The sequence below is a fragment of the Trachymyrmex septentrionalis genome, unplaced genomic scaffold (assembly GCF_001594115.1).
Source record: "Trachymyrmex septentrionalis isolate Tsep2-gDNA-1 unplaced genomic scaffold, Tsep1.0 scaffold32, whole genome shotgun sequence".
Classification (NCBI taxonomy): Eukaryota; Metazoa; Arthropoda; class Insecta; order Hymenoptera; family Formicidae; genus Trachymyrmex; species Trachymyrmex septentrionalis.
Genome location: NW_017305485.1, coordinates 224053 through 245292, shown reverse-complemented (window position 1 = coordinate 245292; position 21240 = coordinate 224053). Strand labels below are relative to the sequence as shown.

Sequence of the window (21240 nt, the reverse complement as noted above, 5' to 3'; positions counted from 1 at the left end):
AGGCATAAACTTTCTGGATGTCAAACTGTTGATTGATAGCGGGAGAATTATTTTCGACATATACAAGAAGCCTACAAACTCGGGTAGATATCTTAATTTTTTTTCCAATCACCCTATCTTACACAAAAGAGGTGTTGTGATTGGGTTGTTGGACAGAATTCCATTTCTTTCCCATCCTAAATTCCATGACATCAACATCAGTTCCTTAATCATCACTCTTCATCGTAACGGATACCCGTTGCAATTTTTATTTGCAACGATAAATAACAGAATTAAAACTTTGTCAGTAAAAAAGAATTTTAATTTCATTAAAGAACATAACGTTAATTCCTATGCGGATACGTCGATCATTAACAAAACATTCTTTACCATTCCGTACCTAAAGCGAATTTCCGAAAAATTCAAATTAACTTTAAATAAGTTTCATTTTGATTTGGTACAAAACCTATGAACAGGTTCATAAAAACGGGCAAAGATAAGATTAAAAAAGAGGAACTTTCGAATGTTGTATACCAGGTCAATTGCAGGGATTGCAATTATTCATATGTTGGTCAGACCAAAAGGAAATTAAAGACTCGTCTAAAAGAATATATGAATGATTTGAAAAAACCTGCTGATTCTTGTTCGGTTATCTCATGCCATAGACTTGATAAGGACCATGAGATTGATTGGGAAAATGCCAAAATATTGGATTCAGAATGTTCCTACTACAAAAGATTGGTTGCGGAAATGATACATATTAAATTGAAAATAGTTTTATGTCCCACTCCTAACATTTTCTGCTTCCTTTCTTTTCTTTACCCCTCTCTATCCTTCCACAATATAAATAGATCATGTTTGTTGGCTTTGGTCAGTGTCAGGAGTATAAATTTATTTATTACTTAAACATGTTATATATACATACCTCCGATGTACCGATGAGTCTTCGTGCCCTAAGATACGTGTAAGTTCGGTCCGTGTTTCATAATTGTGTTATTTTTGCTGCTAAATTTTATTGTTCAATGATTCCGTTCTTACATAAAGAATAAAAGAAATATAATTTTGTTAAATTAATTCTTTCTTTGTATTTTTGTTTTATAACAGAACTTGGTAATTACGTTTCTTGTCATGAAGGTGGCATCGTTTGTTAAGGATAATGACAAACAGTATTATTACAGTTGTAGCAAAACTCCTGCTCTTATTTTTATATAGCGCGAAGAAAAACAAAGTTATGTAAATTTCAACGAACCCCTGCGATTGCTAATATCATGTAATTTTTCGTCTATTTATTACTATTTTAACAATTGACTTGCGTTTTAGTTATAAGTTTTTAATGTCATCTTTTATTGATATTATATATACTGAGGATGGTCAAATCTTGACCGAAACGTCTACTTATTTATTTGAAAATTTTTAAAAAATATATGACTTGTTTACATCCTTTGTCGTGGCTGTATGCTCGCTTTTATTTAACCTTTGTAATTTATTTGAGCCACTTACTAACAATTTTAAAAATAACATGTGAGCCAGAAATTCGACAAATAAGCGTTTAATTTTTTTCAATTGTCTCTCCAAAAATTAGAGAAGAAGGGAAGGGGGGTAAGCGGCTTGCGTACGCTAATACAGGGTGATCCAAAATTCACGAATTCGGAATACAGGACATGATACTTAATGCTAAAACAAACAATTTTTTTCTTTAGTATTATAAAATTGGTAGCAGTGCTGGACATATCAGTGCGAAATTCCTGAATTTTCCGCTCCTCTGCATTATGCAGACGCGTAAACTTTTTTCCCCCCCTTTTTTTTTAGGCATTCCCGTGGACTCCGTGGAGGCCTCTTCGTTTATGCATGCGATCGAATCATGAATTAGTTAACTGCACGGCTTGCGTGCACAATCCAGGCATTCCAGGCGCGCAGGCACGATCAGTTACGTTACGGACATCGGCTGGCGAGCGTTACCTTCTCTTTACGCAAATCGTGCGCGTCACACACAGAGCTTGCTTTCTCTCTTCCCTTTCCACCCTTTCACGGCCACGTGTGTATTCGGCGACGCACCTGGCGATTGGCCGCGCGGCGGAGGCTCGACCCCAGCTGGACCCCCTTCGTCTCTCTCTCTCTCTCTCTCGGGACTCGATTCAAAAATAAATTAACGCTCTCGCTTTCGCGCGTGTATCAGCGTGCACTCAACCACGCCGTGCTCGTTGTGGATCATTCGAAGCGATTCGAAGCCGGGGGGTCTTATCACGCGCGAGGAATGTAGAGGAAGCGAAGCGTCGCAATAGCGTCATCGTTGGTCATCGTCGTCGCACGTTGCAATCACGTAGACGGCGCGCGTTCCTTCTCGTCGGAATTTTTGTCTGTCTGTCGCTCGCCGCTCGCTCGCTCGCTCGCTCGAACGTGTTATGCGAGCGATGACGTGACGCGCGCATCCACGGCACGTGCGGGCGCAGTAATCGCGACGTGAAATCGATTCCCAAGAAGCGAACACTTTCCGCCTTTCCCCCGCCGCCGCTGTGGCTTCTAATGCGCCGCAAAATCTAGCGACGAACATAACCTCTAAATCGATTGTGACCCGCCGCCCGCGTGCACCGTACACGCTCAGCAGCGTTCATTATTTCTTTTTATTCCAACTCTTCGCCTTACTCTTTTTTTATCGCGCCGTTACTTACTCTACTCCTCATTGTTCTGGTTCTGCGCCAGTCACGTCTGCACGAAGCACGAGACCAAAAGAGGGACCAAACTGCGCACCGTCGTCGTCGAGGACGTCGTGGAGCGTTCCCATAGGAGATCGATAGTCGGAGCGTCGTCGAGTCTTCTTCTCTTAGACGGAGCGTTGCATCACGTGAAACGTTGGTGATGAAGCGGAATGGTTAAAGGATGCTGTAAGTCGAGAGCCGAGTGTAAGGAAACGTGACAAATTGGAGAACGCTTTGTTGGAGAACGACGTTTTGCCCGATCAGGCTTTGTTATCGTTATTGAAAACGGCGCCACATAAAATTAAATATCTACCCGCGATACAGGCGCGCACGCATTTTTACGACCGGTTGCGTAATAACGGCGATAATCGATTGAAAAACACGCGGAGCCTTTTTGTTCCTTTTAACCTATCTATCCAGTGCGCCGTTTGCGGTATCATGTGTCACGTTTACCGTATCAATGCTATTGGATGGCTATTGGGTGTTGCTAGGTCAGTTACGGGCGACACGACAGCCTGCAAACCGACGATGTCGCATGGACCACACACATAGGTGAAATGTCTCGCAGTTTGCCGGACAGAGTGGCTGGGCTCTATTATGCCCACGGCCTATTCTGCTCCTCTCATCCCGTCATCGTTCTCTCCCTCGCGATATCGGTTCTCTTATTATGCTGGTGAGTCATTCCCCTCTTCCCTGACGATTGCATTGTTTATCGATACTTGAATGACTTCAAACCTGGAAGAGATCTGCATTAAGGTATTTGTTTGGTTGTTGCAGCTATCCGCTTGTTAATCTGCCTATGCCGGGCAATGCCCCGAAAATCTTAATCAACGACACTGTCCTACCAGCAAATGGCACGGAGACCTCGGTACTGTATGTCCAACAAGTGGTACTAAGGATTGGAGTGATGCCATGGAGCGAAAACCTGACGCTGATGGATGCTTTCAGAGGACCCTTATACGAAGTGTTTAATCTCTTGGAGATCATACAAAACTATCAGCATCCAGAAACGTGAGTGTTCCATCTAATTATTCTAATTGATATCGATATAGTATAGGATAACAAATAAGATATTAATCAAAAGATGCTTTCCAGCAAAAGGTCTTTTTTATTCCTAGACTACTCTAGAATTTTCTTTCTTGCTTTTGCTAAATATCAAATATATCTATTTTACTTTAAGTTCCAAAAGTATACACTAGTACAGAAAATTACAGAAAACAGATCTACAGATCACGTGCCTATGAGATTTTTTCAGAGTTAGAAAGCGTTACTTTTTTTCATTACTTTTTTTTAATAAACATAACATTGCAATTTTTTATTAAATGTTAAAGTTGTACTAAAATTAGACAAATTGACTTCTTCAATCTTGGCACAATCTTAGCGTTTAGTTATAAAAAGTTGCAACATCATTATCAAATTATCATAAAAAATAACGGAAAAAATAATGTTTCTCAACTCTGGATTTTTTGTATATTATGTGAGTAATCTTATGCGATCTTATCCGATCTCTGCGCTACTTAATTATTTTGTGCGATAATAGTTTCTGTTATTAATGGATTTTGTAACAGCAGTTTTGGTGTCTTGCTATTTGTATATGCTACAAAAGGTCTGTTTCTTTTGTCTACTAATACTGTACTTTGTTATATGGTGCATTGCAATAAAGATAAAGATTACATAATACAATATAATCAATAATTTCTTTATTTATGATTGATGACATTGGCAAACAGCAAGGTATAATTATCTGTGTTGCACTGTTATCTGTGCTTTTTTAAGTCTGAAAAGCAATTATGATATGTACTTGTAACATTTGGAAAAGGATTACGTGTCCAACTTCTTTTTTAAGGCGTCCAAAGATTATTTTATATGGCTCAAGATATGTAAAAACCACTATTTTTTTTCAGTTAAAAAATGATTGATATTGGAAGATCTTTTTCTCTTAGAATAAGGATCTCATCTGATTTGATTTTTAGATTAAAAACACTTGGCCAAGTATGCTTGCACATTGAAGCAGTGAAAAAAAGAAATGGCAAGAAGGCTGAGGTTTTGCCGGAATACAACTGTCTTATTCTATCACCTGCAAATCTCTGGCAACAAAGTATAGAGTTATTTTCTCAAGATACAAATCTTATTAACACTATATTTTCATATCAGGTAAATATACATTCATGAAACTATAATTGTTTTGTATGAAGTAGTAGTAGTAGTCTCATATGTAATTGCTAGTTGTTATTTACCATAAATAGAAGCTTTTATTTAGCATATTAACTTAGTTTTTATCTTTATTGTTACAAAAAGTAGTTTGTATCTATCGTTACTATTACAGAATCTTCAAAGAGGTAAGATAAGTCTTGCAGAAGTGATGTTTGGAATGAGTTTAAAGGAAACAGGAGTGAAACGATATCCTGCTCGAGTTCGCCAGAGAATCCTCCAATATGCCGTGACCATTTATTTAAAGAAATATGATCAGGAGTAAGTATTTACATAAATCGCTTTTAGTTTGTTATTAGTACAATTATATTAACATATATTTTATTTGTTTATAGATTCATAAAAGGATTGCAGCACCGACTGCGAACGTATTATCAGCTGCATCAAACCGTCGACAATAGCACGGATGTTGATACGCGCAATGAAGTATTAAATATTTTCTATCCTGGCGAATTCAATTACAGTGAATTCTTCCCGTTAATGATGACTTCCCTAGCCTTATTTTTCTACGAATATTTCCAAGTGCGGAAAATAGAACTGGTAAAGTCTAAAATTGGCATTGCATTCAGTGCCAGCGTAACAGTGATGGGCTCGCTTTCAATGACTGTGGGTGTGTGCTTTTTCTTCGGTTTGACACTGAGCATGAGTGCCAAGGAAGTGTTTCCATACTTGGTGATTATCTTCGGCCTCGAGAACATTCAAGTGTTGACTAAGAGTGTCGTTAGTACGCCAGCCCAATTGGATGTAAAGATACGTGTTGCTCAGGCTTTATCTAAAGAAGGATGGTCTATTACGAAAAATCTGCTCACAGAAGTGACGATCCTAACTATCGGTTTATTTACTTTTGTACCTGCTATCCAGGAATTTTGTATATTCGCCATTGTCGGATTATTGAATGATTTTTTCCTGCAAATGGTATTCTTCTCGACGATCCTGGCGATCGATATCAGACGAACAGAGTTATCCAGCGAGAATTCCAAATTTCACTTGTCGCACATTCAAACATCACGCAGACAACAGTTTACCACTACCATTACCAATAGGAAACCTCATATATTCCGCTCTAAGTCTCATCCGAGATTGAACGGCCTGTCTACCGGCCCAACGAACGTTATTGCTCCGAATACACAAAATACTCACACACTGACCAAGATCCCCAAGCGTTTGAGATTGGTGTATTTATGGGCGCGAACACGAATCTTCCAGCGTGCATTTATGGTAGGAATGGTTGTGTGGATTAGCATGGCTATTAACAATTCTGGTATCATCGAGCACATAATACATCTTAGCGAGACGCTAAAGCCAGAAACTGACATTGATGGTTATACGGTAGACAAGCCTCCATCATTAAACGATTATGTTAAGCTAAATACGGTAACACCTATTTCTATATCGTCTGCAACTTTAGCCCCAAATAAGTTAAATGAACAGGTGAATTTTCATTTTATTTTTATTTCAAATAAACAATATTCTCATACTTTTTTAACTCCATTAAGAAAAATGTATTTTTTAGAATTTAACTAATAATACAACAGAAGAATTAAATAAGCTAAGACCTATGGATTTTCCGCCTTGGAATAGTTTGTCACTGTATCATTGGTCTTCGATTCTTTCAATGTATAATGTGTCGGTTGCCGGTGGACGAGTGACTATACTACCGACTATAAAATTATCGTACGCGGTGAGCCCGCAATTAGCAAAACAAATTAGCAATCCAAATGATGTTCAACATTTCCAGTGGCAGAGTCTCGCTACCGCTGCGCTTGATCCTTTAGATTTTTCAGGTTTGAGTTTTTCAATGAAAAATTACAAAAAGTTAATTATTGAGTCTTCAACTTTTTTTATTTTTTTTTTAATTATTTTTAGATATGGAAGTACCATCGAGGTCAGAAGGACGTGTATTTAATACGGACACGCCTTTTGTACCGTCGAGTCCGATGGAGATATTTCTAGCGGCTCTTCTGTGTCTTATTAGTGTAATCGTGGTTGCTTATACAATGGTCGTGTTATATCGTTGTATCTGCACGAGAAATTACGCGGAGTGGCGAGCCAGTTGGCATCAGCAAGAAAAGACGCACGATTACGTTACTCAATTAGTGCTGGAAGCTGTGCCTCTGGTCTTGGAAGGCCATACTCAGGAAGTAGAATGCATCGCGACGGACGGTAACACCGTTGCTAGTACATGTTTAGCGGGACATATCAGAATATGGGATTCGACGTCTGGCGAGCAATTGGCCCATATCGATAGACGACAATTTTTCAGCGGTCCGCAGAAAACGCTGAGTCAAGCGTCGCCAGATGCCGATGAGCTGATGTCAGATTACGAAAGCGGTTCGCCACCTTCCCGAGGTGAAATGGAAGTGGCACAATCGATGGGACTTTATTCACCGGCCTCGGCAATGTGTCAGGGAAAGTTATCTCCCGCTTACAATATGCGAAAAGTTAATAGTAATAATAACAATGACCATAAAAGACGATCTATTGGAAATATGTTAGATTACGATTATCAACTCAATGAATTCAGTAGCGACAATAAGCAAAAACTATTACGTCGAAGCTTAGGCAGTGCCTATGATCTTCCCGATCTAAAACCGGCGATAAACATTAAATTCTCAACTATAAAATATACACCCTCGCAAAAAAATTATGATCAAGGCTATGACTTCGGGGAGGGATATAAAATCTTATTCGATGAACACAATAAATCAATCGAGGAGATGCAAAAATCTAAAATCAGGGAACAATTAGGCGTTTATCCCGCAAGATCGAACAATTTAGTTGGTAGCACATCCTCCATAAATACCGATCGCACAATACAATCGTCGTCCATTATAGCGGCGATTTGGTGTATGGATTATCAGGAAAATCTTATAGTAGTAGGATGCGCTAATGGCAGTCTAGAATTCTGGGAGGGCACGACCGGTAGATTCAAGGTGAGATACAAATAATTTAAATGAAAATATTATTTTGACAAATGTAAATTAAATAATTCTATTCTTTCTTAACTTAGTGTCTCTTCGATGATGGATCAGGACTTGGAATCTCTGCCGTTAGACTCGTTGGTAGCAGAGTAGTGGCAGCTAAATTGAATGGTGCTGTAGACTTTCTGCAACTTGAAAGCTACAGTGAAGGCCAGCAGATTGATTGGGGCTTCACATCTTACAGAAGAAGTAAATGATCTTTCAAATAATATCAGAGTTTATTTCTACATTAAATTGTGTTGTATTATACCTATAAATAATAAATTTATTTCTTTATTGAACTAAATCTATGTTTAATTGATTTGCTATTTTAGCGCATGTGCGAACGGGAAGTGCTGGTTCGCCCATGGATCTAAATAACTATATGCAAACAGAGGAAGATTTGCGCTGCATAAAAATTGGCTCTCATAGAGCACATCAACAAGCGATCACTGTTTTAGATAGCGAAGGTGGACGTGTATTAACAGGCAGCCAGGATCACACCTTAAAAGTATACAGGTACACACACAGTCTAATACAATTCAATTTACTTTTTCTAAAAATTATTTATGTATATCTATATATTTTTCTTATATCATCTAGGCTAGAGGATCAACTGCCCCTGTATACACTTCATGGGCATTGCGGTCCGATATCGTGCCTCTTTATCGATAGAATAAGTCCCATGACATCCGGTAGTGGGTCTCAAGATGGGTTACTGTGTGTGTGGGATCTTTTAACAGGTAACATCTTTATCTCAATGAATATGTAATTTATTATAACTGTTATCTCTTCTAATGTTTTTATATAATATTTTTGCAGGAGCATGCATGTATAGTATTCAAGCCCACGATGGTGCTGTAGCCGCTATCACATGTTCAGTGTCCTATGTGATAAGTATCGGAACAGATGAAAGACTGTGTGTCTGGGAACGTTTTCAAGGACACTTATTACACACTTTGCCAGCACATAAAGCAGCTTACAGCTTACAATTGGTGATGTTAACGCATCATCTCCTTATAACTAGCAATCAGGTATGTATATACAACACACACACAAAATTGTATTTTAGATCTTTATCAAAATTACGAAAATAAATCTCAATCTCGAAATTGAATATTAATATTTCAGGGATCATTAGTGGTTTGGGATGTAAGAACGGGTGAGCCAATGCGAGAAGTGAGACTGGGTCATAAAGACAGTTGCATTTTCGTAAAGCAAATGCTGGCATTGAGAGACAGCGTCGTCTGCGACTACGGTCGGCAACTGAGAATAGTCAGATTTCCATTGGTCTCTGATAAGCTGGATTAAGTTCTTGTATGTGCGTGTACATAGCCGTGTTTTTCTTTATCTTAGCATCTTATTATTTTAAATGACTTATGTTATTAAATTAGATATTAGAAACTATAGATTTTTATACAATATAACATTGCGTGTATATTCTAAAGAGTGATATATATTTTCGATGTAGGTTTATGTTACATAATAATACACGTATTCACGGAAATATATTTTTTATCCGACAGAACATAATATACATGAATAGTCACATCTTCTTAAATCATCGATATTAATGACATTAAACACCAATTGAAAAGTTTGAAGAAATGAAAATTGTTGTATAGTAACATAATAACGGTATGTTCTATTCAAAATTTTTTAAAATTTAATTTCATTTGTTAAAGATGATTTAGAATTTTCTTAACTAATCTTCTACAATAGTTACGACATGAAATAATTGTAATATGCGTTTATTTAATATTTTATAACATGCATAGTGGCTGTGCTTTATTTTGGATCGTCTCTTAGCTTTTGTTATGTAATATAAAACCGCTTAATATTTTATTTGAATATTTTTAATCTTTTTACTATAAGTAATATCGTGATGACATACATGCATTTGTAAAACCGATATTGTTTTTTAATATAAAAGCGAAAGACAGTTATGATCCACAAAGAGTTCAACAACTATTACGATAATGGTATAATAGAAATGTTAATATTGCATCTGCTACAGAACATTGTAAGTGATTTTGAATATTTATCTTTAATAGAGAGATGAATTCTAATTATAAAATTATGAAAAATTGTTTAAAAATTATTCTAATTTTTGGAATTATCAAATATAAAGTTAAATGATTAAAATTGTAACATTTCCAAAATTATTACCTATGAGTTTTTATGTAAATTTATATATAGAATGAAAATGTATTGACATTGTGTACATCAGGTTTTAAAAGTGCCTTTATCGTATCCGTTTCATATCGAGAGAAAGAGCGAAATGGAAACGTAGATAAATACAAAAGAAAATATTTCTGTTCCTTATTATACAATACATATTACAAGTAAAATAGACCTAAAAATAATTTAATTTCTATTTAATTAGAAGTTGCAATACGCGTCTTATTTATCTAATAGCATAGCATAACAATTACTTCAAATACTAGGTATTTGTTACTACTATTGTTTAATTGAAAAAAATTTAATGTTGTGTACCCAGATAACTGTAAAAATTTGGAGAGATTCTAGCTATGATGATATTTTTAGATATCCTCGGTTGTGTTATGATTTAGAATTAATTTATTTCACGGATAAAGTTGAATATAGAATAATTCTTACAATTAATTATATGTCATATTTTATTTAATTTTACATATAATAGAAATAAATTACATTCATGATACATTTTTTAATTTGAATTCTAAAACTTCTTGAAATCACTTCTTGAAAATTGACATATAATTAAACGAATCGTTTTGCATATACTGATTATGTATATTATTTGTAATCGTATTTCACCCCGATCTAATTATTTCAATTAATTGGTATCCATTCATAATCATCGTATCAAATAACATTTCAATTTACTTAGTTTTAAAAGGAATTTTTTACAACGGTTATCTCTTTGAATAAAATAATAACGTGTGCTTTCATTTTATCCGGATTATATTTATACTCTAGTAATAGTTGTATTTAAATCAATATAAGGAAGATATGCTTCTTTAGTTGCTTTTTACTTAATATGGCAGCTGCACTGATTTTTTAAGCGTAATGCTAAAGGAATATAGATTTTTGGAAAGAAATGTACTATTTATGTTATTTCAGTTTGTTACTTGTTATTTTATTTTTTGTGAACGAGCGGACCTGTTGATGATTTCGAAGAATGCAATTTTTGCTTAGAATGTGGAGTGAAAATTAACTTATTACATAAGTGGAATATGTCGCAAATAATAAAAATTAATTCAAGAATTTTGGCGTGTCGAATAAAAATACTAATATATCATGTAAAAAGATATTTCTCTCAATTTCAATTTCTACCGCGTATTTTTTTCTATAATCTTTATATAATGCTTATTTAAAAATTACAATTTATAAATTGCAGGAAAGTAACTCGTTATTTGTAATAGTTACAGTTACAGTTACTTTTCTTACAGCAACTTTGTTCCTTTTTTTAAGCTAAATTTTGACTTAATTTTAAAGTGTATACTGATATTCATTGCCAATGTTGAAAATCTATAATGCACGTAACGTATATTATAATTTTTCAATACTAACATTGAATACAGGAACGTAGTCTTACATTTTTTTTGTAAAAACTAGTAACTAGTTAAATAATTACTTTTATAGGTATTTTATATATATTTCAAATTTATTCAGCAATATATAGGGTAATTACAACATATGCTGAGTAAATAATCAGTGATTATTTTTTGGTGATTAAAATACATCTCTTTATCTCTGAAAAATTATCATACTCTATAAATGTCTATATTAAGAATTACTAGAAGCCTTTTAATATATGAACGCGTGTTAATATTCATTGATAATTTTTATTCCAAGAGTGTATATTGTCTATGAATAATACAGCGTACACAACCAAATTATTTAGTATAATTGTAATAAGTAATTACAAAAATTTATTAATGTTAGAAATATATAAGATTCTTGTATTTAAAATAGCAATGCAAAAAATTACAAAAACTTAACAAAAGTAATTGAAAAGTAATGATTCTTTATTTTTTAAGTATTACTATAACGTGTTAAAACTCTATGGTACACAAGAAACGTAAAACAGTAAGATATAAGCAATAAGCGAATTGGCAAATCATAGTAAAAACACAAGGCAATATTGTAAGCAGTAACGAATCGAAAATAAAGATTGGTTTATTGCTTCGCGTCTTACTGCTTAAATATTTTTGTATGCCATAATCTTTACACTTTTCGGAATTGGTAACTTATAACTTCTTAAGAAAAAAAACCTGTAACTAAAATTTATTTTTACAGAGAATTTTTCTAATCTTAATAAACTGTGTGCGCACAATTATGTTATCACTTCTAAAGTTGAACTATATCTACACGCCATTTTTCGTGAGTTAACTATTTTATTCTGAATGTGTGAATACTTTTTTTATCAATCATTATTTTAGTTTTTGATGGAAAATATTATCGAGTTTACGACCACTGATGAGCCATCAAAGAAAGAGAAAGGTAGTGATTGTAGCGAATACATATATTTTTCCTACGCAATTTTTTACATCACAAAACATTGCGTGTCAAAACATCGAATACTAATAGAAAATAAAATAAGGAAAGAGAGTGATTTGTATATCTGATAAATATTGTGACATAACCGGAGAGAAAGTAAAAATATACGATTGATTTAATTAATTGATTGCATAACTCCTGAAAAAAAGTGAGATAAGAATATTTGACTATAATATTCTGGCTATAATGCTGATCAAGCTTTTGAGGATTCGTCGCGATTGAAACATTATCGTCACAATTTTCTAGCAATTTGTTGGGCATTCTGTATTATAACAAAATGTATTCGCAATGAAACAATTGACTCACTAGCGAATAATTAAATATATGTGGCTTTTCTATTTATTTGATTAATTAACACAATTACGCCGAGATTGTATGCACAGTATAGAGCAGAATATATTGTTCTTAATAAAAGCGACTATATTTAATATACACCCATTTCACCTCATTTTATATTTATGCCTCGTCATATTGATTATCAGCTGATCTTTATCGGAAGTGATCAATTGGCATCGAATAATTTGAGATGTTTTTAACAATAATATTTTTTATTCCCGCTATCACACGCACTGTAAATTATATAAAAAGAAAGGAAATGTGCTATAATACGAAGAATTGCAATTTGTACTCGCTTAAAATCTTCTCTCAAAGCTAACTTTCCTCTTCTGATTAGTTGCACCCTCTAATTGAATAATTATATTCTGAAACAGTCGTTTCTTAGTATCATTACGCTTTAGAGTTGATGCAATGAATTTTCTAAGTATTTTCAACGTAATGACAAGTACCGTCCTACTTTGTCGACTGCAAGTGATTGCAGTCCTCCTTAACTATCTATATTTAGATGAATTATTTATACATTTAAATAAAGAAAATCACATATGCCGAGATCGCAAAGTATATGCAAATGTATACAACATTAAAAACATTAAAAAACATATGTTGAAAATTGTCTCAGCTCTCAGTTTAATTAGCTAATATGATAACAATATCACTTAAAAATGTATTAAAATGTAATAAATAAAATATCACTAGAAACTCAGTTTTAATTTTTACAATTTCCTAATCATTAATATTTGTGATATTATGATATATATGATATTATAAAGTAATATCTAATATATGTATAATACTAAAATATTTATAATAGTTATATAACTTGGTAAACACAAGCAAAACGGTGCAAACAAATTGCACTTTTAAGATGTGCAAATTTCGCATTATCTTTATGCCAATTAATGCTGTTCGCATAGTGTTATGTCTGTAAAACAGACATTAATCGCATTGCTACGAACAAATAAGAGTTAAAAGAAGAGACAGATCGATGACAGTTAGCAGCGTAATCTACGATTAAATATGATAACAACCAGTGATTAACATAATCTTTGACATTTAATTTCTTATTTTGTTAGAACATACATTCGCGAGAAATTGTTTTAGTGCATCAGTCAAGTAAACTTCTGCAAAATAATTTATTTCTTATGTATCCTTTAAAAATATATTGCTTCGTATGTAACGATATTGTAAACAGATATTCGAACAGAAGCAATTTTTCCGAGTTCACATTCCACTTGCAATAATATACCGAAAAATGATGCCAAGGTGAAATCAATAAATTGGAGCACAATTGATTTCATCTAAATTTTTTTATATAGGTATGTACATATATATATGTATATGCACGTGCAATCTCTGATGCATATAAAAACAAATAAATCCAAGCATTGAATAACATGAGATAACGATCATACGTAAGATTATATGTGAAGATAAAAGGGAAGTAGTGAAATAAGGAGTAATGGAGATGTAAAAATAGTTAATGAAATCCGTCTGCGATCGATTTTTTTCATTGGCATTGTTAGAAATAATGCAAAAATATTTCCTAGAATAGATTTCAGACACGATTTCAATTTGTAGAGAATAATAAAATACCTACGTCACACATGCAGCGGCATATCATTATCATTTCGCAGCAGTATGTTAATATTGTCGTCACATAGTCCATCAATCTTAAATCTATATAGTAATTAGGAATACATACGAATACTGTCTTTTAGAAAAAGTAATTAATCATTCAGCATAACTATCATGGTTTTAATTAAAAATTACTTGAAGAAACTATTCTTGTATTTCCATTCCATTAATATTTCCATTTTGAATATTAATGTCATATAAGATAGTCAGTCAAGGTGATTCAAGAAGAATTTTATAGGAAAAAAATTATATATCTATCGATATTGTTATCAAAAGCAGATAATGCATTTTAATTGTTAGAAAGATAAATGTTATAATTCCCATGTTGATATTTATAAATGTTTAATATCTTCCATTTTGATAATTGTATTGTTGAAATTGTTAATTACTTTATTTATGAATTTCGCTTATAAATTATTATAAATTGTTATAAATTAGAGCGCCAGAATATATAACAATTATAATGTGCCAATTTCAATAAATTTTTCAAAAAATATGATAAATTTTTTCACAAAAATTTTAATTTGTATCTTACAAAAAAAAATACATTTTTCTATATAAGTATATAAAAAAATGAACCTCTCTTAATACCTCGACTAGGGATAATTACATCTAATTACAAGAACTTTGACAAAATTGTCTTTTGTGCAAACACTACTTATAATTTAAAGAGATTTGATAAAAAATTATCTTCTCTCTTAGTGTTCTCAAAATGAAGAACTAAACGAAGAAATTCTTTTCCAAATCAATTGGAATTGGAGAATTATGGAATGTTAATTTTAGGATGCTAAAACTCTGCACACGCTAATTTAACATTCTTAATTTCAGCAACCACTTGGTCCCGCTGTCTCTCCGTTCCCCATCGTACTAACGGCTCTTATAATCTTCTGTACCGCGGGTGTAATCACAATCAAATGACCGAGGCAAGAGAAGGGAGGAAGAGAGGTCACACGTACGCGCGCGAATATATACCTATTCGCCTACAACCTCTGTTAGGAGGAAGGCAGGTGTCGAAGGAGGGAGCTCAAAATCGAAAGTGCAGTTAGCTCACGGCTTTCGTGCTGCGCGACGTTTAGTCTGTCGCGGAGGCCCCGATCTAATGTAAATCGGTAATCTTTTCCCCGCTCTCTCTTTCTCTCTTAAAGCTTTTACTTCGCGATTTCACCTTTCGGCTCTCCCAGATCCTGTCGCGACAGAATACTAAATCTCTTCGCAACGAAATTCTTGTGAATGGTATTTCCGTTTTTCTTCTTTCTTCTTTGAGAACCTTCCGAGGCTAATTATTATCTTATAATATAAGAGAGACTTACTTCTATTTAAAAAAGAAGGAAGAGATTGAGAAATACTTTACAGTTCGCCATCATTGCGGAAGTATTTTGTATACAAATTTAAATCGATCACCGAGCAAATGTGTGTGAGAAAAGAAAATAGTGTGACACTCGATTGAACAAATTTTTATATAAATTCGTAAGAGATATAAAGAGACGATTCAATATATCTAATATACTGAAAACTCACTAAGAATTCATTAAATAAATCAATTGTTTCGTTCATAGAGCAAAAGTAACCAAACGATTATATACTGATTTTATAATAAAGATCTCTTATTTATATAGTTCCCTTGACATTATTATCTTTTTTAATCGTACTATATATAAAATTTCATCATTGAGTTAGAATAATTGAAATTAAATCTGAAAGTGATAATTTTCTGTTCGATCGGTTTTATGGTCCCCACAAGAATAGTTCACAAGAATTTCTAACGAACTATAAAGTTCCTTTCCAAAGGAAAAACAAAACAAAATGACCAAAGAGAAACAAACATAAGTTGGAAAATGTCAAATTTATAGAAGAGCAATGGCAAACATCGCATGCATGTAAGAGCATTCAATTTATTACATGTTTAACTACATGTTACTTGCATAACAGGAAAAATTTATGCAGTTATTAAAATCTACGTCATCTAATAAATAAAGAATAAACAAGAAACCGTTATACATAATTTGGATTTCATGATGATTCGAATGTGGTAATTCTTTAAAACCCACGAGACGCTTCAATTCGACGAAAAAGTCGCTCTATGAAGAAGAAGCGTTTCCATTTTAATTAACACAAAGCTGATCAAAATTTGTCTTGATAGAAGAAACGACGGGAGGATTGTTGATCGCTTCTGACTACATCCTCGATCAGGTGAGCACAACAGGAATAATTTTAAGTACAAGGACCTTCTTGACACACACACACACTTGAATTGAAATTGATCGAGAGAAATTCGTTCCTCTGAAATCGTGTACTTAATACATCAATTCGTTAAGTTTTTGTATAAATTTCTACATTTACTAATTATATACATAAAGTATTACCAACAAACTTTATTTGTGAACTTTTTACAATTTGTAATTAATTTTTCTTCGACAGAACTTTAATTGGATATTACCTTTTTTCAAAACTTCATAATTTTTAACTTATAATTAAACCTTTAATTGAAAAGCGTGTTAAAGTAATTTCTACTTGATATCAAATAAAGGACAAAAGTTAACAATATTACTTGTAAGAAGAATTGGCACAAGAATCGTCAATTTTTAATCATTTATAATTAAAAAACTTACAATTTTTTAATCCTTTGGTATTACTGTATATCACAGAGAAAAAGATTTCTTTGGATTTAATAAATTTTATTATATCCAAATAAATTTGTTATTTGGAATGGTCCAAACAAACTAATGTTTGAATCAATAAGTGCGATTGTTTTGAATTTGAAACAACGTAGGTATATCTTTGTCTTAAATATATTATTTGTTTGAACAGATAATATTTATTTTCGGTATTCGCGTGATCAAACTGTACGGCACAAACATAATTGATATAGCACATAGCAAAAGCTCTGTTCGTTTAATCCTGTCGTTAAATGTATAAGCCACTGTTTTCATATTTTCGACTAAAAAAATGTAATGATTGTTCTAAGAAAGCAATTATTTGCATGGAACAACCTCTAGCAATATATTTTGCCATTTTCAAATAAATATTTTGTTTCATTGCTGATATTCATTAATTATTGCAACTAAATAATATATTATTTAATTAAAAGATGATACTTTAAATAATAATGTTATTTCTGCTAAGCAATAGAAGTTTCTCGAATGAAACAACAAAATTTTTATAAAACAAATAATATTTTATACAAGCATGTTGTCTCAATAAAACAAATTTTAGTCAAATAAATAGAAATACTAAATCCAAAGAAACCTTTTTCTCTGTGATACCATTTTTGTCACCACGAATCTATGTAAAAATATTGCATAAAAATGCAAAAAAACAAATTTATAACAATTTTATAAAAATTTTTTTTTTAATCAAAACAACGAGTGCTTTTCAATTGTAAAATTAAATACTTTCATACATACAGCAATACAAATTGTGTTCCAATTGCTGTAATCATCGACATAACACATCCCTATTTAGTCCAAGAGCTGTTAGTAGGCTATGTAAACTTCCGTTGTCTTCTAATGACAGTTGAATGTTACTACATAACAAATCGGAAACAAAGGCTCTGAATGATCGAGCTGGATCTTTAGTGTTGAAATAATTCTGTATGAATCTATGTACTCATATCCCTCAAACTGCGCACCGAATTTATTTTCAATCTTGAAACACAATTTTAACATAACTAGAATTATAATATCACAAATTAAATTGACAATTTAATTATATTGATGCTCCTAAGGCATCTTAGAATGATCTTAATATAAATGTTACTAATCTATGAGTGAAGTTGAAAATCGTACTTTTGCTTTTTTTTTATTCAATACAGACGGAAAAAATAAATACACAAGTTTTTCATAAGGTGTCTTTCTGATTAAAATACGGTAAATTATTATAAATTACAAAATATCCAAGCATGCATGAGCATAGTATTGAAAAAATTAAATTAACTCTATCCGAAATCTTGCATAACGTATATATTTTGTTCTAATTAAGTCATTATATAATATTATGTTATATTTTATGCATTCTAGTATACGTTTGTGTTAAAATATCGAGCAGTTGAAAAACATCCATTAGCGCCGGTGCTGCATTAGATAATTTTAAATGACTTGACCAATAGCACGTGCGTTATCAGTGATTATTTTTACTTGCTGTTACGTTTATTAAATAACGTATATTTCATAAGAGTTGAAAAATTAAATTATTTTTATAAAAAAAAGACCTGATGTATCAATACTGCAAAAATTATTTTATAATTTTTTTTTTTTTTTTTTATAGCTAAATTATCAAACAGCCTAAACGGAAAGTTTAATAGATCAAACGGTGAGATATTATAAAACGTGTTAAGAATAATATAATTAAGAATAATATAATAATATAACGGTAACAAGCAGATGTAAGTTTTTTTTATTAATAAAAAATCTATAACATAGTGCAAAGCAAAAAAAAATCTTGAGTATATACAAGTGGAACCGAAGGATTAATATATTTATTAAAAGAAACTATACTCTAAATTGCATAAAGAATTCATAAATAAAATTTGTCATAACATTCCACATATCAACTTTTTTACTAATAGAATCACTTATTTCAATTATAAATAGTTAAATAAAGTAAATTAAGCGCAATAAAGTAAATGAATAGTATCCAATATAGAATCACTTATTTCAATTATAAATAATTAAGTAAAATAAATAAATACAATAGTATTCAATTAAAATCCAATTAAAATAATAAACCATTAATCATACGTGACAGTTTTGTATAATCATGTTTTTAACACCAACTTTTTATTTCGAAGATTAGATAAACTTTATACAGAATAAATTTCCATCGATCTTTTTCTGTTTATTTACATTTATCTTTTGCCCATTTCATACGAGATATCTATAACGCTTCCGCTTCTTAAAAACACACGTATCTTTACGCAAATGTGGATATTGAAGCTGGGATAAATCGAACGTAAGCTAGAGATGAATGATACAAAAAAAAATCTCGATATTTCTTATCGCACTGTATCGTTAACAAAAATACATCAAAATATCAACTAGATAATTTGCGATATGCAAATATCACGGATCCGATATTTCTGTTTTTATATAATAAAAGATGCGCACCGATACGCGTATTGTTGCGTAAAATATCGATCTTTCTATAAAAATAAGAGTTGGAGATAAAGTTGGAGATCGTTTTTGAGATTATTTCAGCGATCTTTTTAAATAATTGTGACAATAAGAATTTTTAAAAGATTATGTTATTTTATTGCAATTAGCACTATATGGGATAGTATTAATTAGAATGCATACATACGTATATGTTATATGTATAAGCTTACATTTTATTTTTTATTTCAAATATATACATACATACATAATATATACTTATACCTTATACATTTTATTTTTATTTTTTTATGTTAATTTTTATTTATTTACATAATTTTTTCTTTCATTATATATTTTTTCTTACAATACATATAATAAGTATAATAAAAATTTCAATCTGATCTCTCAATCCGTAAATTAACACGGATTTAATGGACCGTATCGGAAGTTTAATATCCTTGTTCAAATGTCAATACATATCAATATCGAAAGATAAAATATCAGTACAAAATATCGAAGAAAAAAAATTTCAAAAACATCTGATAATATAAATATGATAAGGCGCCGAAATATTCGGATATTCTTATATATAATATATGAAATAATCCCTCCTAAATTAATTCAGTAAAGAACTTATTGCGAAAAATATTACCTCAGCCAAGATACGAATCTGGGACTTTCCGGGACGAGTGTCCCAGCTAACTCAACTACTGATATATGTAGAAGTCTCAGTGAAGTCCCAGATTCGTATCCTGGCTGAGATAATATTTTTCGCAATAAGTTTTTTACCGAATTAATTTAAGGGGGATTATTTCATATATATATATAGGAATGTCCGAATGTTTCGGCGCCTTATCATTTATATTATTATCATTTGAAATAATTAAATTTAAATTAAGAATATATATTGTATTCATAACATTCAACCGATTATTCACGTTCTCTACTATATTTATGTATATTATTTATTTATGTATATTACACGGTCGTTATTCTTAAAATTTGTAAATCTTCTCTCGTTCTCATAATATCAATATTGTAAATACTATATCTAGGTATAAGTATACAATATTTAAGTTATACTAGCAGTACCTAAGTGCATTATTTAAATCCAGGCGGAGATATCTGTACCTAGGTATTATTTTGTAGGGAACCTTTTGAGTTATATATATAAGTAGAAGGTATTTATTTATTTACCAATGACACACACACACACACATATATATATATCTTAGGGATGTGCGATCTCCATCAATTGAATCGATCTCTAAATCAATCTTAAATCGGATTGATTGAAATCGATCTACTAAAAAATCAGAGTTGAATAAATCGATTTACTGGAAATCGATTCAATAACAAATTTTCTTTAATAACATCCCAGTAAGATATGACAATGGAATAGATGTCGAATCAACGTCAATTTGATGATTTCGGCGTCGAATCGATATTGATTTCATTGTCATTTCTCACTGACATCGTGTAAATTCAACAAAAACAATTAAAATCGAATAACAAAAAGTACAGGACTCTTAGATTTTTAAAAACACAATACAGAGATATGAAGGGCACATAAGAGTCAACGTAATTAAGCATGTATATAAGTTCTATAATATAATATATTAAATGTATAAAAATTCGATAAAATACGCGTTACATGTTTCGACTTCTTCATTGAGCCATCTTCAGATACTCGTTACAAATGTGCAGTCAATATATTACTTTAGATTAAGGTTCTCCTGATGATATTTCTTCAAATTTATTGATCATAAATGTATGTATATTACATAA

At 31.9% G+C, this 21240-nt stretch overlaps 2 protein-coding genes across 9 annotated transcripts in view; both read left to right on the top strand.

Moving 5' to 3' along the window:
• Positions 1-2127: 2127 nt before the first annotated feature.
• On the top strand, positions 2128-9180 carry LOC108750005 (sterol regulatory element-binding protein cleavage-activating protein). The gene is made up of 13 exons (XM_018489165.1): positions 2128-2861; positions 3167-3348; positions 3453-3686; positions 4649-4829; positions 5002-5147; positions 5222-6317; positions 6400-6670; positions 6753-7819; positions 7897-8056; positions 8182-8365; positions 8450-8589; positions 8669-8880; positions 8978-9180. The coding sequence occupies exons 2-13, from the start codon at positions 3233-3235 to the stop codon at positions 9155-9157; spliced, it is 3987 nt and encodes a 1328-aa protein (XP_018344667.1). The 5' UTR covers positions 2128-2861; positions 3167-3232; the 3' UTR covers positions 9158-9180.
• Positions 9181-15412: 6232 nt separating this feature from the next.
• LOC108749940 (facilitated trehalose transporter Tret1-like) overlaps positions 15413-21240 on the top strand; it is a 23830-nt gene continuing 18002 nt past the window's right edge. For 2 of the 8 annotated variants that reach the window (XM_018489001.1, XM_018489000.1), the window contains exons 1-2: positions 16025-16239; positions 16503-16552. The gene's annotated coding sequence lies outside the window, so the exon portion shown is untranslated. Of the gene's footprint in view, positions 15596-16024; positions 16553-21240 lie in introns of those variants that run through there. The other 6 variants (XM_018489004.1, XM_018488997.1, XM_018488998.1 and 3 more) reach the window with 5 other exon arrangements.

Excerpts from the sequence above, each read along its gene's own strand:
- LOC108750005 (XM_018489165.1), top strand. The coding sequence starts at position 3,233 with ATGTCTCGCAGTTTGCCGGACAGAGTGGCTGGGCTCTATTATGCCCAC. Across the intron at positions 4,830-5,001 it reads ACACTATATTTTCATATCAG|AATCTTCAAAGAGGTAAGAT; the intron begins GTAAATATACAT and ends TTACTATTACAG. Across the intron at positions 8,590-8,668 it reads TGTGTGGGATCTTTTAACAG|GAGCATGCATGTATAGTATT; the intron begins GTAACATCTTTA and ends ATATTTTTGCAG.